This window comes from Megachile rotundata, chromosome 3, assembly GCF_050947335.1.
Source record: "Megachile rotundata isolate GNS110a chromosome 3, iyMegRotu1, whole genome shotgun sequence".
NCBI classification, from domain to species: Eukaryota; Metazoa; Arthropoda; class Insecta; order Hymenoptera; family Megachilidae; genus Megachile; species Megachile rotundata.
In genome coordinates this window covers 23,106,270-23,131,916 of record NC_134985.1, presented here as the reverse complement: position 1 = coordinate 23,131,916, position 25,647 = coordinate 23,106,270, and the positions used below count along the sequence as shown (strand labels likewise).

Below are 25,647 nucleotides of genomic sequence, written 5' to 3'. Positions count from 1 at the left end.
TATATATATTTATATGTTGTAATTTATGTTATAAATACTTTCAAATAATCTCTACATTAATATGGGAATGAATATTAGAATCGAATATGTGCAAAGTATTTTTTTTTTGTTTCTTCTTTGGAAAGCGCTATCTTATGTTGCACGTGACAGAATATAGAATTTCAACGAAGAAACTGCTCGTTTCTTACGAATGGTCGAGTAAGTATAGGTAACGATGGAATGCGAAATGGAACAATTTCGACCGGTTAGTATCATACATATAGGAACGCAGGTAAATAGAACGCCTGCGCTTTTGCGAAAACAGGAGATTGCAGTTCGTTAATGCGCGTCTCCGGTAGTTGTACGGGTGGTACGCTGGTACATACGTATGTACATGTCGCATGTTAGGGCGGTTAGCGAAATGAAGTTAGTGGTATCGTTGCTCCTGTTGCTGTTCGTCGGTTGGTCTAATTATTTCGGTCAATCTCCTCGCTCGGCCCTTCTTCGATCTCGAAAACGCGCGTACGTTAGTTTCGTTGGACTGGCAAAGTCTCTCTCGACGAACGTTACGATCGATTCGTTGCTTCGTTTTCCAACATTGGACGTTCGGGAATTGCGTGCGGTTCGTTCCCGATGTTGATCGTAAAATGAAATGTTGACGAACCAAAGGAAAAAAAAACAAACGTGTTACCGTCATCGAATCCCGCGAAACTCTACTCCATTTTCGATGTAGCATCGTTCGCGACCGATGAAAATTCGAGTCCACTGACTGAAACACCGTTTATTGTTTTGATATGCGAACACAAGGGACAGCATGTTCGTCGAGAAGCAGGAGAAATGCAAATTCTTCTTCCAACTGCCGATTGGATACGTTCTATTCTTCGTTGGCCTAACCGTCGCGATTGATTGTTGCGATGCTAAAGAAATAGGTGCGTTTATACCTACTTAAACCATTTTTCGATGCGTTTCCTCCTATTTATACGACTACGCGCGTGTGTGCTCTCGTGAATGAATTCATGTATAAGTGAACGTCGGGAAAATATGTAAAATGGATCGATAACGATGTCTGGGTACTTTTCGAAAGCGTTAGCCGTTATCGACCGTTCAGCGAAAGCACGAGGCGCATGCGCTATATAAAATCGAATAAACATTCTCGCGACCACGTGTTTGGTATTCCGCGCGGAAAGCGACTACAATTTTATACGTTTATAAGTTATACGAGACCGATACAGGGACACGTTTCAACCTGTTTCTTTCGATGTTTTATCCATCTTCTTTATAATACGCGTGCTTCCTTATGGTATGGAAACTAGATTGTAACTTCGTCTAATATCGGACGCGTTTAGTTTCGCCGTTCGGACGAAACGAACTCTGGTTCTGTGCTTTTACTCTTATCGTTTCCAGATACCGATGGCTTCCATCGGGGTTGCAAACTGGAAGGATTACATCCGCTTTTGATCGTCACGTACAAAAATATCACCGTATCTGTAAGTATTTAGTTTGCAACTTTAAACCTTTCACTTTTTCAAATTATGTGCTTCCATTTCGACGAAAAGAAAACGATAACGATGATATTAGGTGGACAAGATCACGGTGCCGCACGGAGAACGTGTTACCATTAGATGCAGAGAACTAGGTAAATACAAGCTGATCGGTGATTCTTTGCTACATTGTCGCGATACAACTTGGACCGGTAAATTACCTTATTGTGCCCCGACAACGGCGATATCCAATTATACCGGTGGGTATTTTTCAATCTCTTTCCCTCTATGCTCTTCTCTTCTACGCTACGGTTACAAACATTGTTTGATCATTTTCTCCTCTTGCGGATCATTCGACGAGGAGATACAGAAGATGTACCACCGACGATAGTGTTTGGATTACCGGCTGGTTCGGCAGCTGTTGAACCATCCGGTGCTTTGGCTGTCTTTCCCGGAAGCATTCTTCACTTGGAGTGTCTGTTTGCTAGAAAGCTCGGTAATCCCGAATGGACCTGGACCTCTACGTTTCGCCAATACTTGACAGGTATTGGGTTAACAATTTTATGCTTCTTCGCGATATAAATCGTTTCGAATTATCAATGAGCGAAAAATTATCGTGTTGTACTTTGCAGGTTGGGCGATTGCTGCTCGTGAAAGAGACTGGAAGTATAGACTATCGATATATTATGCCAAAGTTCAAGATTCTGGAGTGTACACGTGCTCTACGCCCCGTGGCCTCTCCAATTCCATACGTGTTCGTGTCGTTGGTAAGATGATTAGTCTTCCTCTAAAAAAAAAAAAGCCTCCTTATCGAGCAGCGTCGCTTTATATGTTAATTAAAACTTAGCGAAAATTATTGTTGTTACCTAGACGTACAATGCCCTATACTAAGCTTACCGGAATCACCGTTGATTGGCAAAATCGAAGGTGCGCGTATGGGGCACGGAGCAACTTTCGAGTGTCCCGTCGGATTTCGACTCGAAGGAGCTGCGGGAATAACGTGTCAGTACAACGGTGAGAAATTTTTATATATACATACACTGTATAATGCGTACGAAAGAGCGATTCGAACGGATGGGCAAGTCGGAGAATCGTATAATTGACGATGGAATGTTGAATAATTATCTTTTAGGTAAATGGTCCGCGGATGTACCGCGATGCGAAACGATCGAATGTTCGTCGGTAGACACCGTTAGCGACGCTTGGTTACAACTTATCGAATATAACAACAGTTTTGGAGGAAAGGCGGTATTCGCCTGTATGTGGGGTCATAAATTATTGGGCTCGGAGAGCATAGAATGTCAAGGAGATGGCTCGTGGAGCGGAAATGTGCCTACTTGCGCCGGTAAGTAAGAATAAAACTCGTTCAGGTCATTCCGTAGTTAAAATGATACGAATGGCGATACGTCGACAGAAATAACCTGTCCGCTTCCGTCGATACCGAAAAGTGGACGCGTCGTCGAGCAAACGAATCGGCATCATTCGGGGCGAAAGCAACGTCAACATCAACAATCGCAACACCACCACCATCATCATCATCATCATCATCGTACTCGAGCGTACAAAGTTGGCTCGCTCGTTCGATTTGCTTGCTTACCTGGTCATCAGCTATTGGGTGAGGCCTCCATTATATGTACGGAGAATGGAACTTGGTCTCATCCGTCACCGGTCTGTAAGTTTTCTTCGTGTTACCGGTACCGTTTTCTTCGATGATCTAAAAGATCGTAACCTTTTCGACGTAATCCATCGCGTCGATTTACATCGATTTTCTAGGTAAAGTCAGATGTCCTTATCCGGGAGATCCGCCTCATGGACGTATCGCACCGCTCAAGTTTTGGTACAAACCCGGTGATAATATACAGGTAACAACGAATTTTATCTCGAGGTTGCTATCGATCGCTTTTTCTTTTCTCGATTGTTACAACGTCTGGTTCGATCGATCGTTGCAGGTCACGTGTTCGCCTGGATACGTGACACCTTTGGAACCCGTTAGGAAACCAACGTGTCGAGAGAACGGGATATGGAGTGCCCCACCGCCTCCTTGTAGATCCTACAAGGATGTTTGAAGGAAACGAACGATCGCTACCGTTAGTGACGCGTAATTCGTATCGTAATATATCGAAAGACGCCTTAACGAATGACCGTTACGGAGCCAGCTTTCTACCAAATATTTCAGTTACCTCGAAAATCGCGCGATCAAAATACATACCCGATAACCATTCGATCTATCGTGCGAAATGCCTTGAATTTTTTTCGTAAAACGAACAACGCGACGCGAACGAGTGAAACTCCTCGCTGTCCCGACTTTTAACGATTTCCAACTTTCGTCGCGCGAATCTAAATCGTTCGAAACAATTTCGTTTCACGGTGGCAACTTTTCTCCGTAGAGAACCACAGAATAAATCCCGACGAATCAACGTCGGCGATACGATACGAAATATCGATTCGAACTCGACGATCGATAGAGATCTCCAGAGTTTGTCCCCTTGCGCGTGATACGTCTTTGTATGTGAAATAAAGTTACGTTATTCTCTAAAATCACAACTTTTTTACCGACCATTCGTAACGAGACAAATGGCGATAAATAGAGTTTCGAACCGCGTTAAATTGTCGCGAATCGTGTATAACTTATGACACGTGACGTGTAACTAATGACGTTTGATCGTTATATGTACGATACGCGAGCCGATCAATCACGGCGATCTTTGCCGTTATGCTTGCCGTTAAGGGAACCACTGTAACTCGTACGATCAGAGACGAAAGATGGACGACGAAAGACAAATTGGATCAATATCGAGGAATTTTAAAGTTACACGGTTAGAGAATCGCGTTATCGCGATTAAATATTCTCGCGTATGATGGTATGATTTCGCGCGACGCGACAAGACACGATGTGCTAATTACATTGCCTCGTTCGAGATCGATCAATTTTCTTCTCTTCTCTCTCTCTCTCGAGCATGATCGTTTAATCGCAGCGCGCGAGAAGAAAGTAAGATTGCAAGATTCCGTGAAACTGAAGAAGAGGATATCGTGGCAGTTGAGTTCGTTCAAACGGGACGTGAACGAATACCGTCGTATTACGAGTCGACTGACCAAAGGAATTCCGGAAAGTCGTCTGAATAATATATTGCGGACTCGGAAGGATTTGCGATTAAAATGTCACGGACACGCAACGGAGGTAGATTTCATCGAATCCGTAGTTACGCGTTTGATTTCACCGGATCCTTCGATCGTGTAGCAAATTTGTACCTTCGTTCGCGAGGACAACCACCGAAAACGCCGACAATTGGATAAACTGCGTTATCAAAAAAAAGCGAAATTAAAACAATGTTTCCAGTTGCAGGTACGATTTTGCTTCTTTTCTTCTTCCTCTCGTTTATACATGAAATTACATTCGCGGTATATGCATGCGTATGTCTACTTGAGATATGTCTCGTGCGATCCTTTTCATGCGATACGCGAACGCTGCGACGCGTCATCGAAAGCTGGAACACGCGGAACTGTGCGACGATTACGCGCGAGAACAAGAAACACCGTGGACAGAGAATAAACTACAGCAACGATTGGTAACGCGTTATCAGCGATCCGTGGCGAAGCAAAATGCGGCCAAAGCGATAAACGTAACGTACGCGTCTATGCTCGATATTTTGAAACAGGTACACGTTCAAACTTGCTTACATGTTCCCGAACAAACTCTTCGCCGTGACTATTCTCGATGGTAAAAATGCTGTGGGTATTAGGATGCGGTGAACCACGACAATTTATTGAACGCATTGAAGCAAGATCGTCGAAATCAGTGCGAAGCGATAATTAAGGCAACGATCATGGGGCAACTGGCGACCGAAGAAACGGACGACGTTGCTACGAAATATAGACGTATCGCTCGAATCGTTTGGAACAACATGAAACAGAGGGAACGAACGCTGGCAGTGGTTCGTGATCGAGTCGAGGATTTATGGTCGTTCGCGCGATCCTTGATACGTACCGAGGTAACGTTCGAATAGGAATCTATCTTCCTATCTATCTTCCGAAAAGCATCGCTTTTTGCCCAATTCTCTCGATCGATAAGTACCGCTTTATTAAACGATACTCATTTCCTGATACGCGATTCTTATAGAGCGAAACAATCTTTACGATGGATATTACGCGCGGTACGACAGCAACGAACGCAACGTTGGAAAAACAAATAACCCATCTAGAAGAAGTGTTCGAGAAAGTTAAGGAATCCTTGTTGGTGCGTTCCTACCGAGAACTGCTCTCGAGGTAAAATAACGCTTAGCGCGGGTGAAGAACGAAGTTATTCTTTTCTGTATTTACTCGTGACGCCTTTACAAATTTTTCGACGACTTTCCTTTCGATCAGATTGGAAGAACAAACGAAACAGAGAACGCGATTACTGGAACAATTTAATCGCAACGTGAAAGAGCGCGATTCGTTGTTGAATAAAAAGAACGAGGCTTTGTCAACTTTATCCAGTTTGCAACATTCTCTAGTGGCTACTACGGAAGAGTAAGTGTATAGATTTATTCGTGCCAATCACTGTTGTGCTCCTTTCGCTTCCTACCCGTTATGCTTTCGTTAACGATGCGATTTGTTTGTTTCTTCTTTATTCGCCATGCTGTACGAGTTATGCCTTAAACGTTAAGAGAATCGTCGAAATGCGAATTTGTTTTTATTTCCTCACAGATATAACGCGGATAGAAACATCCTCCTAGAACAAATAGCGATACAAAAAAAACGTCAACTTGATCATCAGAATTTAAAAAAAGAACGCGGAGAATTATTGATGGATATAAGAGCAGCCTTACAAAATATGGTGGCGATGCTGGTATGTGTCAGAAGAGGTGGCGGTAAAGTACCAAAAAAGCCGACAGACGAAATGGACGAACAAATGGAAAAAATGGATACGGAAGGTGAGAATCGATATCTGGAAAAATAGATCGGTATATTTTAAATACAATTTGTAAATTACTTTCATCGAGCGAACTGTACAATGCTTAAGGATAGAACCACACCAACGTTCCTTCCAAAGATCCTTCTTTTACGAGGGAAGTTCGTCAACGCGTAAAACATCGGCCTTACCATTTTTTATTTTTTCCCTTCTCGCGTTCGTTCTCGGATACACGTGTGTAATTGTTCTAACAATATTGTAGCGCGTCTCCGGATCCAATTAATTTTATACAAATTGTTTACTTTGTTTTCTTAATACGTTAAGGTTTAACGTTGCTGTCGACCGTTAGTCGTAAAGTGGGAGCACTGTTTGGAATGAGCAATTTTGAATTTGACCATGATAGAGAGCAGCGAGCAAAAGATTTGTATCAGACTTACGTTTCCGATTATCATTCCAAATTAAAATTTGACGATGCGGAAGTTGAACCAGCGGGTAAGTTATTTTCAACCGTTTGTTCGTAAACTAGATAGTTGAGCACCACGTATTTAATGTGTCGTAAGCTACGTAGTAACTGGACAAGAGTAACACAGTTTTCGATGATTTTCGTTACTTTTAGGTCTGTTCGTCGAGCACGAAACAATCGATTCTTCGGTGCCAACACGAGCTGAGATTAAGTTAAGGAGCAAACAAGCTGTCGAAACATACTTGAGACTGGAATAATTTTCTGTCAAGAAGAAGAAAGAAATACCGTTATAATTATAATGCGACGATGCGTGCGTTGGATCCCGTTCCATTTTATTTCGTTTAACGAATCAATATTTTTCTACATTTTCGCTTTAATGATATTTTATTTACAAAAAGATACTTTTTACGATGTACTATACAACGCATTGCCACACTTTTTCCACGTGTTTTATTTCAATTCGTTGACACGACCAAATCCTAAACGCTCCTTCCTTATTTCCAATTTCAGCCAAGAAGGTACGTCCCTTCCGATGGGGCACGCGTTAGGATATTTTAGAGGTGGTTTTGGTGCTTCGAAAGGATGAACGCTTTTCAATTTTCTTAGTAGAAATTCTTTCATTACATCCTTTGGATCCTTATATTTATCCATATAAAGATTAAATGCCTGCTTTTTTGGAAACCATTTTTGAGGCGCGACGTACGGTTTTGGAAAATCGTACTGAAATATCGGCTCCTTTGTTCCTGTAACGAATAAACGAGTTTCTTAAATACGATGTATAGGCATGAACCCGTGTACGTACTCGCAGTTATGTGGACGTAGATCGATCTAATCGGTATTTTCATTTATATTTTAACTACGGCTAATAATTTATATTCACCTAATGTCGAGTGATAGAATTCTGTCAATGTAGGATCCCAATCGCTTTGGAAAAATGCCAGTCCAGCCGGAGTTAGATAGTCTTGATATTTACGATAAAAGTTCAATGTATTCCAATCGCGATCTGCCAACCTTAAACTAAAACACGTGTACGCGTTATCGATGCCGTCCAAGGAGTGGATATTGTATTTTAGCTATCATAAATTTACCAAGGTAGGGTCTTCTTATACTCTGCATAATCTAAATGCTGATCTTGTTTATAGAGGATAAATATGTAACGAAAATATCCAACTCCTCTAGGTGTAATCGGTCTTAAATAATCTATTATCTCTTCGCCCTGTGATATTTTGTTTTCAGGAATGTTCCCTCTAGTAATAAGATAAATGGTATTATTGTACCTATCTATGATCGTTTCTATGTGTTAATTTTAAGTAAACAGAATGCTATTTACTCACACGAACCAATGACAGTATTCGTTTGATGAGTTTTGCATATTACCATCCGGCGTACACATTATTAAAGTCCATAAGCTATCTGTTTCTGCTTTGTACGTGACGGATGGTGATCGAGATGCTTCTATAGGCTTTATAACGTTACCGGTGTAAACTTTGACGCGAGTATCTTCATCGACCTCGTAATTTATTTCTAATGGTGTGACTGGAAAGAAATATGCGTCGCCGAACGTATCTTGGAAAATTCCATAATGATCAGCGATTATACGAGTATGATATGGACTAGATGTTTTGTGCCAAACTTCCTTTACTGTCTCCAAATTGATAGAAGCTATAAAAGATGCATAAATAATATTATTTTCTAATACAACCATGATTATAGTACAACTTTCGGTGTTGTATATTCAATGTTTTAATTACATTCTCCGCTTCGTAGTTGCCTTTCGAATTCCGCGTTTTGTCTGTTAGCTTTTATCTCGTTCATCCAAATATTTTTTGTTTTTGATGAGATTTTCGGTACGGAAAAACCTATGTTTACTTTAAATAATATCGTTGGATCCGTTTTATTGAGTTCTAGAAATGAAAATAGAAATAAAAATGAAAATAAAAGTGAACAGAAGAGAACGAATGAATAAAACCAGATGTACCGTATCAAAAAAGAATCGATAATATGCGAAATACATTGTGTTTACCATCGAGTCGTTGTTTTAAATTTCTGGCAATCATTGGTGGTTTTCCTCGTAAACGATGCCCAAACCGAACTTGCTCCATATAAACTGTTAAACGCGGAGAAACATCTTTTGGGAAAATTCGAAAAATTCTAGTTGCCATAATCGAATGGCGTGAAGAAATATTAATTACAAAGATACAAACAAGTTATTCTCCTCTTTCGAGAATTAGGTTAGAAGAAAACACTCATGAAATATACGCGTAATGTAGTTTGGTATCTTTTCCAGCGCCTTTCAGCTATGTTCAAATGATACCTTGTTACCAACATAGACTACGTTTCCATCGAGGGTCCAAATCGGGTCAGAGTCGGGTTAGAGTCGGGTTAGAGTTAAGTTGCCTTGCCTGTTTCCATGGGATCAGAGTTACGTTGGGGTTGGAGTTGGGTTGAACATTACCAACTGCACAAAGTCAACTACCATATTCTGACATGTAAAGCTGAGCAATATTAATTTTAGAATATCAAAATAACATACAAAAATTATTTCTCAGATTACAAGATCACCGACAAAAAGTAATAGTAACCTCTTCTACACCGATTAATACAGCATGTGATACACAATGCAATTTGGGTTTGTTATGTTGGCAACACGAACTCGACTCTTGTCGTTTCCACCGAACCTCAACTGAACGCTACCCTAAAATTTTGTAGGGTAGAGTTCAACTAAACCTTTGGCGTTTCCACCGTACGAGCGCTGACCCCAACCCGACTCTAACCCGACTCTGACCCGATTTGGACCCTCGATGGAAACGTAGTCATAGTATTCTTCTCTCGTCTGTTTTTCACTTCATGCGCGAAATATACACGGTGAATAGAAATATATGAGTAGCGAGAGTTATTTTCATTAGAAATAACTGAGGATGCACAAGGTGTTTCAAATGAAATATCAATTACGATATATTGATATTGATATTTACGTCTATTCAAGTGCAAAGTTGGTTTTTCTGAAAAAACGGCAGCTAGTTCATTCGTTCGAGAACTGCCATCTCCCGATGAATAGTGAAATTAGCAAAAGGCATTCTTGAAAATTTGACGGATGGGCATGTAACAAATAAATAACGTGCATGGTAAGATGAATCGTATACATATATTTTGAATACGGTGATATATTAAAAAGTACAAAACGTGCGCCAGTGGCAACTTTCGTTTTTTCGACTATAAAAATGATTCGTTTATCACGTAATCTAGCAATATGCCTGACGTAAATCATTACGTTTCTCATTTAATTGATAGTACTATTTTATGCATAAAAGTTACTTGGAAGAGTTTTTCGATAGGAAGCAAAAAAGTGCAGGGTAACAAGTATCTATTAAAATAGGCACTCGTTTTGTAATCGAATTTTAATGTAAATAATATTCAAATACATAATAGTTATTTTTAAATTACTATATTCCAAATACTTTGCGTACGAATATTTTTATTGACAAATCTCTGTATATTACGCTTTATCTTTAATTATTTATAAACTTTTTACATTATACTTGAATAATAATATTATACAATGTTTTATTTCGAATTCGGTTTTGCTTCCTAGTAATCTATCTCCTACGATCCATGAACTGATCAATTAAAATAAGATCCTCTAAACCTGATAACTATATTTTCATGTAAGCTTTCGTTACAATCTCTTCTGTTCTAACCAATTTCTCGCAAGCAATAAAATATTAACAGAGGCAGCCTCAAACTTCGGTAAAATCTCTGAAGACCATGACCGATGCTCTCTTTGTAAGACTAGCGAGCAATTACTTTCAAAGGGGATGCTTTCTTGTTCCTTAAAAAATTGGTAAAAAGCGACTGATTTGCTTTTCATACAAGTCTCTGAACGTCGCGTTACTTCAAGAAACAAAAAGTACAAGAATCATAGCGCGACGTGCACATAATGGAATGACATTTTCATATATATATATATATATATATATATACATATATATGTACACACACACGCGCGCGCACACACATACACATTCTCTATCCTTCAGTTCAACAAAATAGCAGCAATATGATTAATTAATAATATATCCGTCAGTCGATTAGCATGAACGCGCAATTTCTAAAATTATATTATATGTCGATAAACGGGTAGCAGTGATTGTTCTTTCCTCAGTGTTTCTTAACATACATTTCGTCGTTGGTGTAACTAGAATTTTCGCCAGAGAATAATCGGTGTTACAAGATCGCGTAGAAAATTTTTAGGTGTTATATCTTTACAATCAACAATCGTCGTTTTCCTAGTTACACCAATGTATTTTGTACACGCATTCTATCATAAAACTTGTTAAGTGCCATGAAGCAAAATCTCTTATCTGTAATTAGAATACACGGAAACCTGACCTAGTATCGTTTGTTAATTTCAAATCCAACAACCAGAATATATTATACAAAAGTAATGACTAATTTGACAACTATATTCGAAATTGGCTGCTAAATTCCAATTATTGGGTTTGAAGTATAATTAAATCAGATAACCGTGTATACAAAAGTATTCGGAACGCATGAGTATTACTTCTCTCGTGATTGTCATGGCACCCGATCTGACTTTGACTTAACTTCGCTACAGGAACCAATTATATAGAAACACCATTAAAAACGAGCACGTATCAGAAGCATCTTTTACGTTGATTACCATCCAGATCTTGCACAATCGATGCTCGTTTTACGTTTGTAATCTTTCGTATGCGTTCTATTCTTGCTACCTCTCTGCCCACGATGCGTATGACTAGTAATAAATGTTAATTTTAAAATAACTTAAATGTATGTATCATTCTCTAATTATACCACGTGTGCGTATGCGTGTACATATACATATACACACATACATCTATTTCACTTTCATGCTGTCCATCAATTTCTATAAAACATGTTCGTTAAATGGAATGATCATTGTAATCGTGTGATTGGAGTATTTAATAAACGAAAGAGAAAATGGACAAGATATCCGTTGATAGTGTAAAGAAAAAATCATTCTGCCGATCCCAAAATGTTCTTTCAATCACGCCAATGTAAGAAGAATAGGAGTAATGTTTTTGGTCGCCGTAAAACTGAAAAGAGTTACTGATATTTATGCGTTACAACTGGATAATTTTGGTAAGATCGAAGTGAAAAATATCGGAAATTCGAATGTTCTATGTCGAAAGGAGATGTTTCCGAAATCTTGAGCACTTGTATGTAGGAAGATGCGAACCGAGAACGTTCGTCCGATCTCGCTCGACTTATTCCGTACTCGAAATTGGTGTACCAGACATACTCGACAATACGCGGATCCCTACTTATTACGACTTGTAAATGACATATCAATATTAATCACCGAGTTAAGGCCACTAGTGGATGATACGAGTACAATGTAATTTTCATATAGTTAAGCATAGATTCAAAGCAATGGTTATAGCGACTAAACGACGTGTCCACGCAAGAAGAATGCTCGTAAATGAAGTTACTTTAACACTTGTGATCCCTGTTACATGCGGGATTCAGTTATTGTCATAGTTTCATTGTAACGCGACAAAGGCGGCTAATAAACTAACGAGTCGGGGAAAATTTGTTTGACACATTTTACATTCTTGTTGGACACACGTAGACTTAATTACCTATTGCATTGAAAATCTATAAAGTTTTTAACGATAGACGATTCGTAATGCGGAATTTTTAGTTTTCGATACTGTATATATAGTATTTGTCTTCTTCTTAAAAAGTCTTCTAACAACTACAATGTACAATACAATTCACGCGATTCGTATATAAACACGTTATAAATACAAAAAATCAGTAATGCCTCGAGTTTTGCTCGCATTCTCGATAAACGGTCATCGAATTCACGATATTTCCTTTTTATAAATATCACGAAAACAGAAGATAAGATATTCTCACGCGATCAGAAGGAAAGTACTGTTTTATATATATATATATTTATATATATATAAATTTGGAGCGGAAGGTATTTTCTATTAATCGCATACGCCTACTATACCGATTTCTCTGCGGTAGACAAATGAACGTAAGCTTCGAGTCGTATCGTCTTCGTACTCCGCACGGTTCTAATTACCGAGTCGACTGTTTGCACACCCTATCCCAGGCACTATACATTGAGCGTTGCTCGAGCCAGAATAGATCTGGCTTAGATCGTGTGTTACAACGTTGATTCGTGTATTATCGTTGTGTCTGGATCACTGCTAGCGTTATGAATGACCGTGGATGACGGTGGTACGTGCGGCGTCAACGTGATGGACGACATTTTTCGTACCGGTTTAGGCGAAGCCTGCAAAAAAAGAAAAAAAAAACAATGTAAAAACACAATATAGATTCGAAAAATTCGTAAATACGCGCATGCGAATACGCTCGGGAGCACCTTTTTAGGCTAGCAGAGATACGAGGATGTCGATGGATCGAAAGTTTGTGAAATTTTCGAATGTCCAAGGTAAACGCGGAGACTTCGAAATGAGTTAGGTCGGGAAGAACGTCGTGAGAGAGCGAAAAAGCAAAGGGGTGATTGGGCCTTGTTCCGGTGGATGGGCATTTTTCGCAGGGAAGCCTACCATGCTCACCGATGTACACGCGATCGTTTCTAAGCTTACCCATTCCCTTCTGCAAGGGGCTTCATCGTCCGAGTAATGATCAATTTGTCCGATATCCGTTTCTGTCGCAACGTTCCTCTTCTTCGGTTGCAACGTGGCATAGTTGCGACACCCTCGATTGAAGTTCGTTATATTCTTTTCTTCGACGATCTTTTCTTGACACAGCACTTCCTGCGATTTGCTCTGATTATTGTGCGCGACGTTGTTGTTGGTCTTGTTATTGAAATAAAACGGTGGCATCTTCGATACCCAATGGTCGAGCCCGGAACCGGCCGAACTAGTCGAAGCGGCCGAAGAATTGCCCGAATTATTGGTTAAGCCTCTTCGTTGATAGAATAACATGTACGCTGCGTTCGTTATTAAATTAGTGTCGTTTACCGCCTCGACGCGGGTATCGTCGAAACAGTACCATTGAGTATCATAGGGGTTTCGACAGAAAGCCGTGTAATGACCTCCTTGCAAATCTTGACCGTGATGATTGCAAATAGCGTACAGGTCGTAAACGTTTTCGTCGTACTTTGGTATATTCTGCTGACGAGGTCTAGGTTTCTTCCAGGGTGACCAACCGAGGCCACCCAAACTACTCACGCTGTTATGCGTTTGAACTCCGTTATGGGCCAGATGAGGAGTCATGTCGAAACCGTACAAAGGAAAATCCACCAACATGGTCAGTTTAGAGGTTGATCTCTGTTTGGACTGCTGTCGGAACCTTTTCAAATGAATAACCAGAATATCGGGTAAAGACCAGAGTCCTAGTTTTTTCACAACTTCTTGCTTTTTATTGCAGTACGGACAGTGCCAAGCGTCTTCAGCCCCTAGAATCTCAGCCCTCGTATAGAGATCAAAGCATTCTTCGAGCGTAACGGCTCCTCCCAATTCCGAGTTAGTCTTTAATTGTTTCACGCTAGCGTGCTCCTCGATCTGATCGCTGTCGTCTTGAATAATATTGCACTTGGTGGCTTCGTCCCATTCCAGAATCAATTTCACGTGCTGAGGGCCAGAATCGTCGGCGCAGAGGGCCAGCGCTTGTTCGATTTGTTCGGTGTAAAGGGGATGCTCGACGCAGGGATCTATACAAGGGTGTTCGTCTTGAACGGGCGTAGCTGCTGGATCCGCTACGCGAATGTTAAACAAACCAGGACTTTGACTGGAGGTGAGAACATCGTCGGCTAGAACAGCGTGCATCTCCTTCAACAGAAGTTTCTGCAAGTCTTGGTAGGACGTTTCTCTGGACACTTGCATAGTGTACGGACTACCGAAACGCTGTCTCAAGTCTCCCTTCGCGAGAACATTGATCCATACTAGAAGTATATATGCTTGTTCCGCGGGCTCCTTCAGTTGTGGCAGTTCTATACAGTAGAGTGGATCATTCTCTGTGATCACGGATAGAGGTTGGCAATCTGAGAAAGTTCTAGAAAAGAAGAAGGCGTAAACTTATACGTACAAGTACTTATTCGGTAATTCGCGAGACTTTAAAATATCGAAAAATTATATGAATTATAGTTTACCTATGGAATCCTTCGTCGTGAATTTCGGTGAGCAACATGTGGTTCTCGTCGATCCCGGTATCGCTGGCTAAAATTTCCCGAAGTTCTCTCACGTTCGCTGCTTGATTCACGCTCACGCCGATCTTTACTTGTCTCGGTTGCTGCGAGGTGTAAAGCACGTTCACGAAAAGATTCATCTGTCTGTGATTTTGTGGGACGGGAACCGACACGCACAAAAACGGGTCGAACGTGTTCGATTGTCGATGACATCTTGGACACGTGAGACTAGATCGAAATTGTGCTTGAAACACCGCGTGAACGAACGAATTATTGCAGCGGACATGGTTCGCTAACGTTTCAGCCGCCACGATGTCATCCGGTCTTCCGAACGAATTCTGTGAAATAAATAGAATCGATCAATTCTCGCTATCGCGAAGAAAAGAATCCCCAACTTTTCCCGGATCATTGAACTTTCGTATCGACAAATTATTAACACGTTTGGAAATAGAATTCGTTGTACGCTAGTTTAGTCTTTAGATGCTGCACAACATCGCGCGATTAAGTATTTGGAGGAAATGAAGAAATTGGAGCATGTGGAGAAATACTCGTTATCTTAGGATATTAAAAATCATTCGAGTAAATATAGAGACGATGACGAAACATTTGATTGTTATCTGGAGAATCGTAAGAGTATCGATAACGTTTTATGAGAATGCAAATAGTAATGCACTCCTTCTGTATACTCGCGTTTAAAGAAGCTTAAGAACGTTTTACTTCGCGTCGACGATAGGTTAAACAAGATGAAAAGCGAAAAGGACAATGTATGTACATATATCGAAGAATGAATTTACGCCAGACAACGGAAAAACACGAACAGAAGCAGAAGTTGGATTATTGGAAAAAGAGACGAGCGATTTAATAAAACGAGTTAATTTAAGAAAGCATCGAATAAGTTTTCCAATAAAATCGACGAAGAATCTTTTAATTAATGCTCTGTTATATCGTCATTGTAATATACCTACGTGCTGGCTTTTTAGTTATTCTATAATTTGTTACATCCTCCCGGTCTCCGCTTCTATCTTATCCGAGAACATTGAATTCGACATAGAAGTTGAGGAATGCAGGGACGTAGATACGCATTTATGTAAGTTACATTTTTTTTTTTAGCGAGATCGATCGAAAGTCGCGATGTTCGCAGAATCAGTTTATCGCCGAAGATATCCGCTAAAGATCATTTATAACACGTGTCTTCTAATAATAACCGTCTGCCGACAACTCGGTATACTCTTATGTATGTATATGTGTACGTTGTGGCTGCGTTCGATTTCGCAACGCGTTCGAGGCAACAAGCAAAAGCAAGTGGAATGCACTAATCGACATCGAGCAATTGTCGTTGGCTTGCTAAAATTCGCGAGTTCGCGTACGAAATACACTTGGTAACGACGAGAGTAACGAAACAACAAACAGATACCTGGTGAAAAATACATACACGCGATCTATATTTTTCTTTCCGTATCGGGTACGAACAAGTAACATTCTACTATATTTACGAGTCTCTACTTAACTTGGACGAATGACTGGAAATTTGTAGACGATAATCGAATTAGTCTGACCGGTCGATAGTATTTTTCGAGATACAACGGACACACGGAGTCTCGCGTGCTTTTCTCTATGCCCCCTTTCTGATCAGCGGATTCCCGGTGGTATACACAACGATGCTTGGTCGGCATGGAAGGCTTCCCTTAATCAGATCATGAAACTTGTGTTTTCATGACCTTGGAATTACATTTCTTTTATCAAACGAAACACGTACATATGGATACGTATATTTGCTACGAACTTTCATTACGAATTTTCATGAAAAGACCTTACTGAAATTACGATCTTAGAGCTCGGACGCGATCGACGTACATAATATCGATATCTTATTAAATGTAAGAATGCTTTCTACCTAAATGAACAGCTAATTATTTAATGGAAATGTAAACGATCATCCTTCGCGTGTGCTCGAAACGCGATAACTGCTGAGCTGTTCACAGGATGTATCACCGATCCGGTTGCCGGAAGTAATTTTCGATGCTTACAGGTTGTAACGACTCACGCTACAATTCAGGACTTCGCAATTGGTCAATGTCACGTCGGTACACGTGTACCGGAGTAAAAAGGTTGGGTAAGTTTGGTCAGTCGGTCAGTAACCTTACAAACTGATCTTTTTTTATCGTCTAATATCAAACTTTCTTTTCTCTCTTCTCGGATCTTCTATCAAAAATTTCATCGCGTTCTTTTCTTTTCTTTTCATTAATTTGTTACGGATAAAAATTGCCGCTATGGAACGATAAATCGTGAACTAGCCTTTCGATTAAAAGTTGAACCGACTGAGAACAAGCGTATTGTTATATATTTAAAGAACGTCACAACCTGTTGATGCATGACCGAAACGTATCCGAAAAGGTAGAAACGCAGCAGGATAAGCAAATATACAATGATAATATTGACAATATACAATTGTCTGATCGCTTAGTTACATCGTCACATCTAATTACCGTCGAACGATGACAGTTGTCGGTACTTTATCGAAGGTGAATTCTTACGACGATGCTACTGTTTTTATTATCTTACTACTGTCGTATACAAGTTATTCGTAACTGAACCACGTCCAAATTGGAAATGACATGTACATATATAAATAAAAGGAGAAAAACGCAATGAACAAGTAACAGTCGTTTAAAGTGTAAGCGATCGATCGTCCCGCGGAATGATTTATTTTTTCCAAGATGAACCACGGCAAGTTTTTCATTGTCAACTCGATCGAACAAACTAAACATTTGTACAAGTTTTACGAAAGATGTACAGACGACGCTCGTTCTCGTACCGAAGTCACATTCCGAGGTCGCATGTATATGAAAATATACGAGAGGTTGTTTACGGAGGAGCGGTATTAACGACGAATGCTTCGAAAAGCCGTAAGAAGTTTCGGACGCTTTTTTTTTTCCACGCGAAACGTGAAAATTTGACGTTTACATTGATAAAGCTCTTTTCGAGATATTCGACTTGAACGGAAATTCGGGCTGTTGAACGCTAAGAGAAAGAAAAATGCGGTAAGTTAACGGGTGTAAGGCAATAATTTTTGCAATGCGTTTTGTTCGAACGTATTCATTTTCCGACAGATTTTATTTCCCAATCATCAGAGCGAAACGACCTCTCGCGTCGTACGAACGCGCATCGTGTTGCACATGCACGCGGTGCAAGGTCGCGGCGAAGGTAAACGTTTCATGGAAACATAGCGTTGCGACACGGTGTTTCGAATTTAATCTTTGTCCACTGTTTAATAAACGTAGGAAACCAGTGGCGAAAATTATCGATGAATTCTATTCGGGTTAGGTGCGGATGAACGAGCGCGATAAAGAAAAAAGCGAACGAGAAACGAGGTGAAATTTCGCGTTGTCAAACGATCGACGAACGATGCTTCGAACGATATATCGTACGTATTATAATTTAATCAAGCACGGATGTCAACGAGCGAAAAAAAGCGTATTACTACTTAGCCTAACTTAATGATAAATTTCTGCGTAGACTATTAAATTGACCGTTACGCTATCCCTATGCGCGCGCGTGTGTCTGTGTGTGCGATAAGCGAGTAATAATTAATACTTCTTTAACACTATGTACAACATTATAATAACTTAACGTCATACTAGTTCGAATTCGCGCTTATTAATGAGCTGCTCCCAAGAAGTATTAAAGGTGGTAGAAATGAAATATTTGTAACTTTTGTATTTGCGTTGCGAATTTAATGAAAATCTAAATATTGTTCTCGAAGGAGTGCACGAATAGATAGTTTTCTCGCTCGCTGCATATAGAAAACATGCGCGAGCGACTTTCTACGGGAGGAGGAGTAAATGTTTTCCAAAGAACGTCTTCGAATTTTCAAGGTGTTTCAATGACCGGTTTCGACCAAGTCGGTCAACGCGACCGACGAAGGGCACTCGAGAAAAAACTGGTCACGAAAAACTGGCACGAGCGGTAAGTTAACAAGTTACGAAACCGATATGTCGGACATTGTTGCTTCCTGATTAGGATTATCGACTTGTTCTTCAAAGATCGTCAATGTACCGTAAATACTCCGAAACGAATAAGGCGCAAACTAAGCGAGTAGAATTTTTGTCCGATACAGACCGTAGTAGCTTTATCGATACTTGTGGAAATTTTCGAAATTTCTTCGATGAATACGGTCTCGGTAAGATGGCATAGTAAACGTGTCGAATGCTTGAAGCTCGAAAGACCTAACGTTTGGTAGGATTATATGAGGTTTCAGTGGTAGGGAGGTGGCTTGGGAAAAAACAGAATAACGATACCGGTTAGCTAACCAAACGCGATAACAAACACGGGATAAAAGGGAATGTTTCTTTCTATATCGGGAAACTTATTTCGCTTTTGAAAGAACTCGCGTGAAGATTCACCTCGAGCCTTTCCGTATATGGGATAGAAAAGAATAATAAAAAAAGGAGAGTATCTCTTAGCTAGTAATAAAAGTAGCAGGTACGGTAGGAACAAAAAATTCAATGGTCAGATACATTTGAACAAGTTCGTCGTTACAGTTATTAGCCATAGCAGAGACGAAGTGCACGAAATAATTTCACGAAGGTTTTCTGTTTGGTCAAAAACGCGACGACACCATTTAAGTACTTTAGGTGTTAAAAATTTATATACGCGATTAAAAAAAATTATTATGCAATTATGAAAACACGGTTGTTCGTATACTAGCATTTTCGTTAGGTAACATCTATGGTAAACACGGTGAATTTACAATTGCGTTATTGGTTAAAATTATTAGTTTCACATATATGTGTATGTATTACGTAAGAAAGAATCGAATGTGCACGAAGGTTACGAATGATTCTATTCCTTGTCGTATTCGTAAAAATTGAGAAACTCGTAAGAGAACGAGTTCTATTAAACTATCGATCGTGATATAGAAAGAAAAAGTTTCGAAACGAGAAAAAAGTGGACTTTCAAAAAATGAACTCGCAACGAAATTGCATACGATACGTATGCATACCGATGGACCAATTTTCTGATTAACCATAACTGTAAGAAACTGTACCGTAGGAGAGAAAAGGCCCGTATAAATGATAGGCTTTGTTTCAACTTTCCTAGCCTTTCACGCTTGTCCTGCTCGCCAACTGCATATTTGCCTTTTGTTCAAAGAACGAGATGATTCACGATTCACTGTTCGCGGTCATTTTTCTTCGCCTTTCTTACCTCGCGTATCATTCGCGTAATCGCAACCTCGTAAGAGCGTATAAACGCATCGAAAAAGATCAACGGTTGATCGTAAACGAATCGAAATAAAGTGTCATCGATAACGAGCACATGCCTCGCGCGAATATCTACCCTAATAATTTACCAGGAGCGTAAAGACGATATTAGCGAAAATGTCGCTTTCTTGTTTTCTTTTGCGTTGCGCTTTGTGCAGGAGATCTCGAATTGGCGATAAAAGTAGAAGAAAATACGAAAGTTGGTAAACCGGGGACCCAACCGGTACTAGGGTCGGCTCTGACAATCTCTCCCTCTCTTTCTGGCATAAAAAACGATCCACTAGTCAAGTTCACGTTTATCGAGTACAGACTATTTTTAGCTCGAGAAAGTAACTATCCGTGCCCGTTTTACCGTATATTTCTATTTTCGATAAATACAGCGGTGTTTTTTAGGAAGAGAATCGACTCGAGTTAGAGAAAAATCGAGCACTCGCGAATCCATGAATTATTCGAGTCGAAGTTTATCTTTAAGCGCGCAAAGGGCACGCAAAGGTGCTACGCCTTATCGCGGCAGCAATTAAAATTCAATCAAATGAATGAAAATTGAATGCATCTCGATAACGCGAGGAAGAAATAAACACCCGTCTGGAAGAATTTTCAAATAAAAATACGCGGAATCGTGTCCGGTTTCGAAAAAATTTATCGCTAAATTCCTTTTAGCTGGAACGTTTGTTTTCCCCTCGTCGATCCCTCGAGATTTGGACGCGGAATCGCTGTGCCATGCCGAGATCTCGGAGTGTTCGGAAAGCGCGGCACGTAACTTCGTACGTGTATACGTGTATTTCGGACGCGAAATAAATTTAGGTTAAGGTCTGATAGCGATCGACTAACCTCCGGTGTTTCTCTACGCGATAAATAAAATTCCTCGAGGTTAAGTTATTAGCATAAACTCTAGTTACTAGCATAAATTCTTAGGAAAGGAAAGAAAAGAGAAAGAGTAAAAAGGAGAGGAAAAGAAAGAAATCCGTTGCGATTTCTGAGTGCCGAATGAAAAGATCCATCTAAAGGAAGGAGCAAATTGACGTGGTTACCCAACGATTATCCGTAGGTATTATGTAATCGATTGCCGCGAATGATTACGAACCTGCTTTAAGCACGCAGCTCGCGAAGGATGCTGCTCAAAGAACGAACGAACGAACCTTACGTTACCTTAATGATTTTATATTTCTTCTTGGTGGCTTGATTCAAGTCCTCGTGCACCTTGTCCAATAGCCACAGCAAGAATTCCTGAGCGTCGTGCTGCAGATTCCCCCGATACTGACTTCCGTATTTGTCGACGACGCTCTTGAACGCCGTGCTCATCTCCGGATCGTATTGACAGCTCCATATAGCCTTCAAAAGAAGGGCCAGTTGTTCGGTAATCTCGCCTTTGGTACCGTATTTTTTCGAGTTCAGTTTATTCCGTCTGGACAGATCGACCTTGTACTGGTCCAGCACGAAATATTCGGCGAGTATGTCCGTGTGCGAAAGACACTGTAGTACCGCGTTCATGAAACACGTGTTACCGTGATTGCGCAAACCGATCACTCCTGGCACCCTGTCCGGTGGTATATGAGCTGGCCTAGGTGGTGGCACCCTTATGTCCCCGGCACTGGATCCAAGATCGTCTCTGTGAGACGTTTTGTGACCCTGGCTGGCCACGTTCGACATGTGCTGTACCATCTTGTTGATAAATTTTTTCCACGATGGCCTGCGGAACACCTTCTTAACACCGGTTCTGTCCGAATAACTTTGACCGCCGTGCAGTCGGCTCAGATTTTGTTGCATACTCTCCACTTGCTGCTGATATTGTTGCATATTGTTTCTGTCTTTGACGCTGGTCGTAACGCCACCGCCACCACCGTCTTTCGAGTCACGATTCTGTTTGGGACGTCGCCGCGACATCCTCGTGGCACTTTGAAACGGATTCCTCGGCAACGTGAACGTGCGCTTCAGTCGCGATCCAGGATCTCGTGTTTTCGAATCCGACAATTTAACCTCTTCCACGCCCAGCTCGCCCTCCGACACCGATTTCATCACAGCACTGGCCTTCTCGCTGTCCATCGCCGGATCACCGGCCAACGGGAACACCGTTCGTGTTTCCGCCTGCCGTTCACATCACGATTATACACCGATGATCGATCCGCGCGTTCTTTACATGCCGTACGTCAGAAACTGTCCACGGAAAAAACGTCACACCAGTCAACTCTACGCTCTCGTACGCTACGGCGGCCATTTGCCTTTATCACGGGCTTCCACGATTCCATCGTGCTTCGACCACAGACTACGCGCAATGCCTGACGGGACGAGTGTTTTCGATCGCGATCGACGCGCTCTCTGTTCGCGTTGATCCTCGTTCTCCTGTACTCGTCGGTACGGTAGAATTCCTTACCCACGATTGATATTACAGAATAATATACCGACGGAATCGATGCTAACACGATACGCGATGATACGACGATGCAACGATAGATCAAGCTTCAGAAATATCGAACGATAATAATCGTTATCTTAGTTTATCCATTGCAATCATTTCGAAAAATTATTCGAAAAGTGTAACGTTTGGCTAACAGTCAACTACTCTGATGTTTAAATTCGTAACTGTACCCTAAAACATATATATATATATATATATATAATTAAGTAGTTATCGCGTAAAATTATTTCATCGCTAATAAAATGCATACCTGTTAAGATTATGAGCTGCATTCGTGATGCGAATGGAATTTTCTAGCCTGCTGATTCGACAATTGTCAAGTATTTTAGCTGTCGCTGACGGCACTTTGCCCGATATATGATTGTCGTGAAAATATTGAAAAGCCTTCGTCGTGTAAATTCCTACCATGAGTGCTTATCGTATCGCTAGAACTTGCATCGAAATAACGTTGCTCTTTCTTTTCGTTTTTTCTTATTCGTTTTCGCGAATAGTTTGCTGGAACTTTGAAGCCGCGAATCTACCGGAAGACACGTTTATTTGGAAATTTGCTATTTGGAGAAATCGCGCCTTCTTAAATATTCCAAGGTGTTGTAACGATAGATTGAATGATTTCGGGAGAGTGTGAAGGACCGATAGACTGACAATAAGAGAAACAATTTTTGATTTTCTTGTACTTTGAAGATGATTGCAGAAAAGGAAAAAGAAAAGATCTTTTAAAGAGATATAAGCAATAAATCCCTCACGCGCTTCCGAAATTTCAACGTTTCCATCTCGTGGACAGTCTTGTAAAGGTTTTCTTCGGCTACTGACAAGCGCGATGAAACGATATTAAAGATAATAAGTGTTCGTTGTCGATTTTTCGGGATAAAGTATCGGATTGCTAAAGTTGCGAGTTTGAACGTTTGAAAATGTGAAGAAAAGAAACCTACGGTATTTGTCAGTGTACATTAATTGTCGATAATGTTTGTTGCGCGATTAGAAAAAGAAAGAATTTACCAAGAATTTCAGTGTTGGCATTACAGAGAGGGAAAAAACGAATCTTTGGTAAACGGTATGACTCTGTTCGAAGCTATTTGGCCGGAATCGAATTTGTCCAGGGTGAAACGCAGCAAACTATTCTCATCGAATTCGCGTGGTAAACCCATCGATGATGGGTGTCCGAGATCAATCGTAAAACTGGATGTTGATATTCGAGGACGTTTGTGGTTACTCCAAGTGCCAGACAGCTACGATTGTTCGGCTAGAATCGTCGTTTATAATTTGAAACGAAGTAGCAATTTGGTAAGATTAATTAAATACTCAAAGTCTATTGCACAACAGGGATAGAAGAGTTGTTTCATCGATTATTGAGCGATGGAATGGTTTTAATAGGTTTTATCGACGGATTTGTCGAATGTTCCAGCGAAAAATTTGAGAGCTCTAGTCATCGACGCTTCCGGAAGCAAAGCGTATTTGGGAGATCCGGGAGACGAATCGATTATAGCGTTCTTGCCAGGTATAGTGAATCGCTAAAAATTGCAATGCAAATATGAAAGGTTTCAATGAAAATTTTTTCTATCAGAGAAAGAGAGATGGTGGAGGATAATGATGGTTCACGGTCCGGAAGTTCCGCGAGTAGTTAGTACCGACATTGCGATATCAAGGAATAACTCGGTGTTGTACATGAGCGGTTCCGATACATTACATTTATTCAGTATAAACTTGGACGAATTGTGGAACGAGCAAAATGTTTCTGCGTTTAACGATGTAAGTAAAAATAAGATTCGCATATCTGCATCTTACAGGAACAGTAATTCGAGTAATTAACTAAACGTCGCAAAATTTGCTTTATAATCTGTAAACATAACCAGTTGTATGTAGTTGTAACATACAGAATTCAGTTCGGGATGAATTCTGTAACACGGTTTACATTATTTTGTTTTAGAAATCACGAAATGTTAGGGTTGATTGGCACGGTACTAAAATGGGCACTTCCTCCGGACTGATTTGCGACTTCAACGACGGTCTCCATTATTTTATGTCCTCGGAAAGGGCCAGCGTCCGCTGGGACACGAAACTTCCCTTGAGAGTAATTCTACTTTTATTAACCTTTACACGTACCAATGCATCCCCTACTCGATATTCAATATTCAATTTCAAATTAAATTTATTTGTATTTATTTTTATCGCCTGACGTTCTATAGCTAATCGCTGTTTTGTTTTCAGGCTGAGAGTCATACGATTCTTGTACAAAACGAAAACTGTCCGTGTATAACTGATTACGCAATAGACAGCCGGAAGAACTTATGGGGTTTAGTAAACTCAAAGTGTCGATTCGAGTCGCAAGAATCATCGCAAAAATTGCGATTTAAATCACGGACCATTAAAATTATGAAATATCCGACATTGTAAAATTATAGGCAATTTTAACGATAATCCTTGAGTTCTAAAACAATCGATCGAGTTATTTGGTAATATCTGGTTCAACGTTTCCGTTTTGGAGAATGATATATTTCATTATTTTTTCTACTATAACGTGTTACTGTTTTAATAAATATTACGAATATTTCGTTGTTTCGTTGCATAATTTCATCAATCTTAAGACTTTTAAGTCCTGTATAGAGTAATTAAGCGTTTATTCTATCGAGAGGTATGTAATTATATAAGGCTTGTTACCGTTCGAGCATTATCGAGAAAAAAAATTGACATGGACGATTTATGAACATTAACGAACTCTCGCGTGCACGCAAAGTAATAGTTGCGAAAGTACTTGGATCGTTCTCTTTATTCGTTAATAGGATGTTAATAGATAGTTTTCGCTATTTTATTTCATCTACTGGTTTCCTCCTATATAGTTAATATTAATATTGACATTGCTATTGGTACGGGAACTATCGCGTATTAGATATTAAGATTAAGATCGGATTTAGATAGCGTTACCGGTGCCAATGTTACCGTTAACATTATTGCCGGTAGCTGTGTTCCTTTCATAATAATCTAGTACGTC

General features: G+C 40.2%; 5 protein-coding genes across 12 annotated transcripts; 3 read left to right on the top strand and 2 right to left on the bottom strand.

The window, feature by feature from the left end:
* Window positions 1–295: 295 nt before the first annotated feature.
* hig (locomotion-related protein hikaru genki) lies at window positions 296–3,998 on the top strand. Of its 2 annotated transcripts, none has more exons than XM_076530174.1 (10): window positions 296–908; window positions 1,384–1,466; window positions 1,558–1,720; window positions 1,825–2,004; window positions 2,093–2,227; window positions 2,331–2,474; window positions 2,593–2,805; window positions 2,875–3,132; window positions 3,234–3,322; window positions 3,410–3,998. In XM_076530174.1, exons 1-10 carry the CDS (start codon window positions 794–796, stop codon window positions 3,524–3,526), a joined length of 1,497 nt encoding a protein of 498 aa, XP_076386289.1. In that variant the 5' UTR covers window positions 296–793; the 3' UTR covers window positions 3,527–3,998. The 2 variants fall into 2 exon arrangements, with proteins under 2 accessions (XP_076386289.1, XP_012153181.2); XM_012297791.2 differs by having other exon boundaries at window positions 298–908; window positions 1,831–2,004.
* Window positions 3,999–4,140: 142 nt separating this feature from the next.
* On the top strand, window positions 4,141–7,253 carry LOC100878388 (uncharacterized). Of its 2 annotated transcripts, XM_003708465.3 has the most exons (10): window positions 4,141–4,276; window positions 4,436–4,638; window positions 4,699–4,803; window positions 4,946–5,116; window positions 5,201–5,449; window positions 5,578–5,723; window positions 5,823–5,969; window positions 6,147–6,373; window positions 6,676–6,843; window positions 6,968–7,253. In XM_003708465.3, exons 1-10 carry the CDS (start codon window positions 4,174–4,176, stop codon window positions 7,069–7,071), a joined length of 1,623 nt encoding a protein of 540 aa, XP_003708513.2. In that variant the 5' UTR covers window positions 4,141–4,173; the 3' UTR covers window positions 7,072–7,253. The 2 variants fall into 2 exon arrangements, with proteins under 2 accessions (XP_003708513.2, XP_076386285.1); XM_076530170.1 differs by having other exon boundaries at window positions 4,141–4,638.
* Window positions 7,126–8,976, bottom strand: mRpL38 (mitochondrial ribosomal protein L38). The gene is made up of 6 exons (XM_003708464.3): window positions 8,838–8,976; window positions 8,566–8,718; window positions 8,149–8,476; window positions 7,903–8,061; window positions 7,695–7,831; window positions 7,126–7,557 (listed from the first exon to the last, which is right to left on the bottom strand). The coding sequence occupies exons 1-6, from the start codon at window positions 8,974–8,976 to the stop codon at window positions 7,265–7,267; spliced, it is 1,209 nt and encodes a 402-aa protein (XP_003708512.3). The 3' UTR covers window positions 7,126–7,264.
* Window positions 8,977–10,269: 1,293 nt separating this feature from the next.
* LOC100883417 (ubiquitin carboxyl-terminal hydrolase 31) lies at window positions 10,270–22,519 on the bottom strand. Its single transcript, XM_003708426.3, has 4 exons — window positions 21,395–22,519; window positions 14,949–15,322; window positions 13,441–14,851; window positions 10,270–13,124 (listed from the first exon to the last, which is right to left on the bottom strand). The coding sequence occupies exons 1-4, from the start codon at window positions 22,286–22,288 to the stop codon at window positions 12,996–12,998; spliced, it is 2,808 nt and encodes a 935-aa protein (XP_003708474.1). The 5' UTR covers window positions 22,289–22,519; the 3' UTR covers window positions 10,270–12,995.
* Window positions 20,222–25,227, top strand: LOC105664198 (uncharacterized). 6 transcript variants are annotated; one of them, XM_076530188.1, is made up of 6 exons: window positions 20,222–21,289; window positions 23,684–23,942; window positions 24,033–24,156; window positions 24,223–24,407; window positions 24,586–24,729; window positions 24,867–25,227. In XM_076530188.1, the coding sequence occupies exons 2-6, from the start codon at window positions 23,715–23,717 to the stop codon at window positions 25,050–25,052; spliced, it is 867 nt and encodes a 288-aa protein (XP_076386303.1). In that variant the 5' UTR covers window positions 20,222–21,289; window positions 23,684–23,714; the 3' UTR covers window positions 25,053–25,227. The 6 variants fall into 6 exon arrangements, with proteins under 6 accessions (XP_076386303.1, XP_076386305.1, XP_076386300.1 ...); XM_076530190.1 differs by having other exon boundaries at window positions 23,670–23,942; XM_076530185.1 differs by lacking the exon at window positions 20,222–21,289 and adding an exon at window positions 22,887–23,246.
* Window positions 25,228–25,647: the final 420 nt, after the last annotated feature.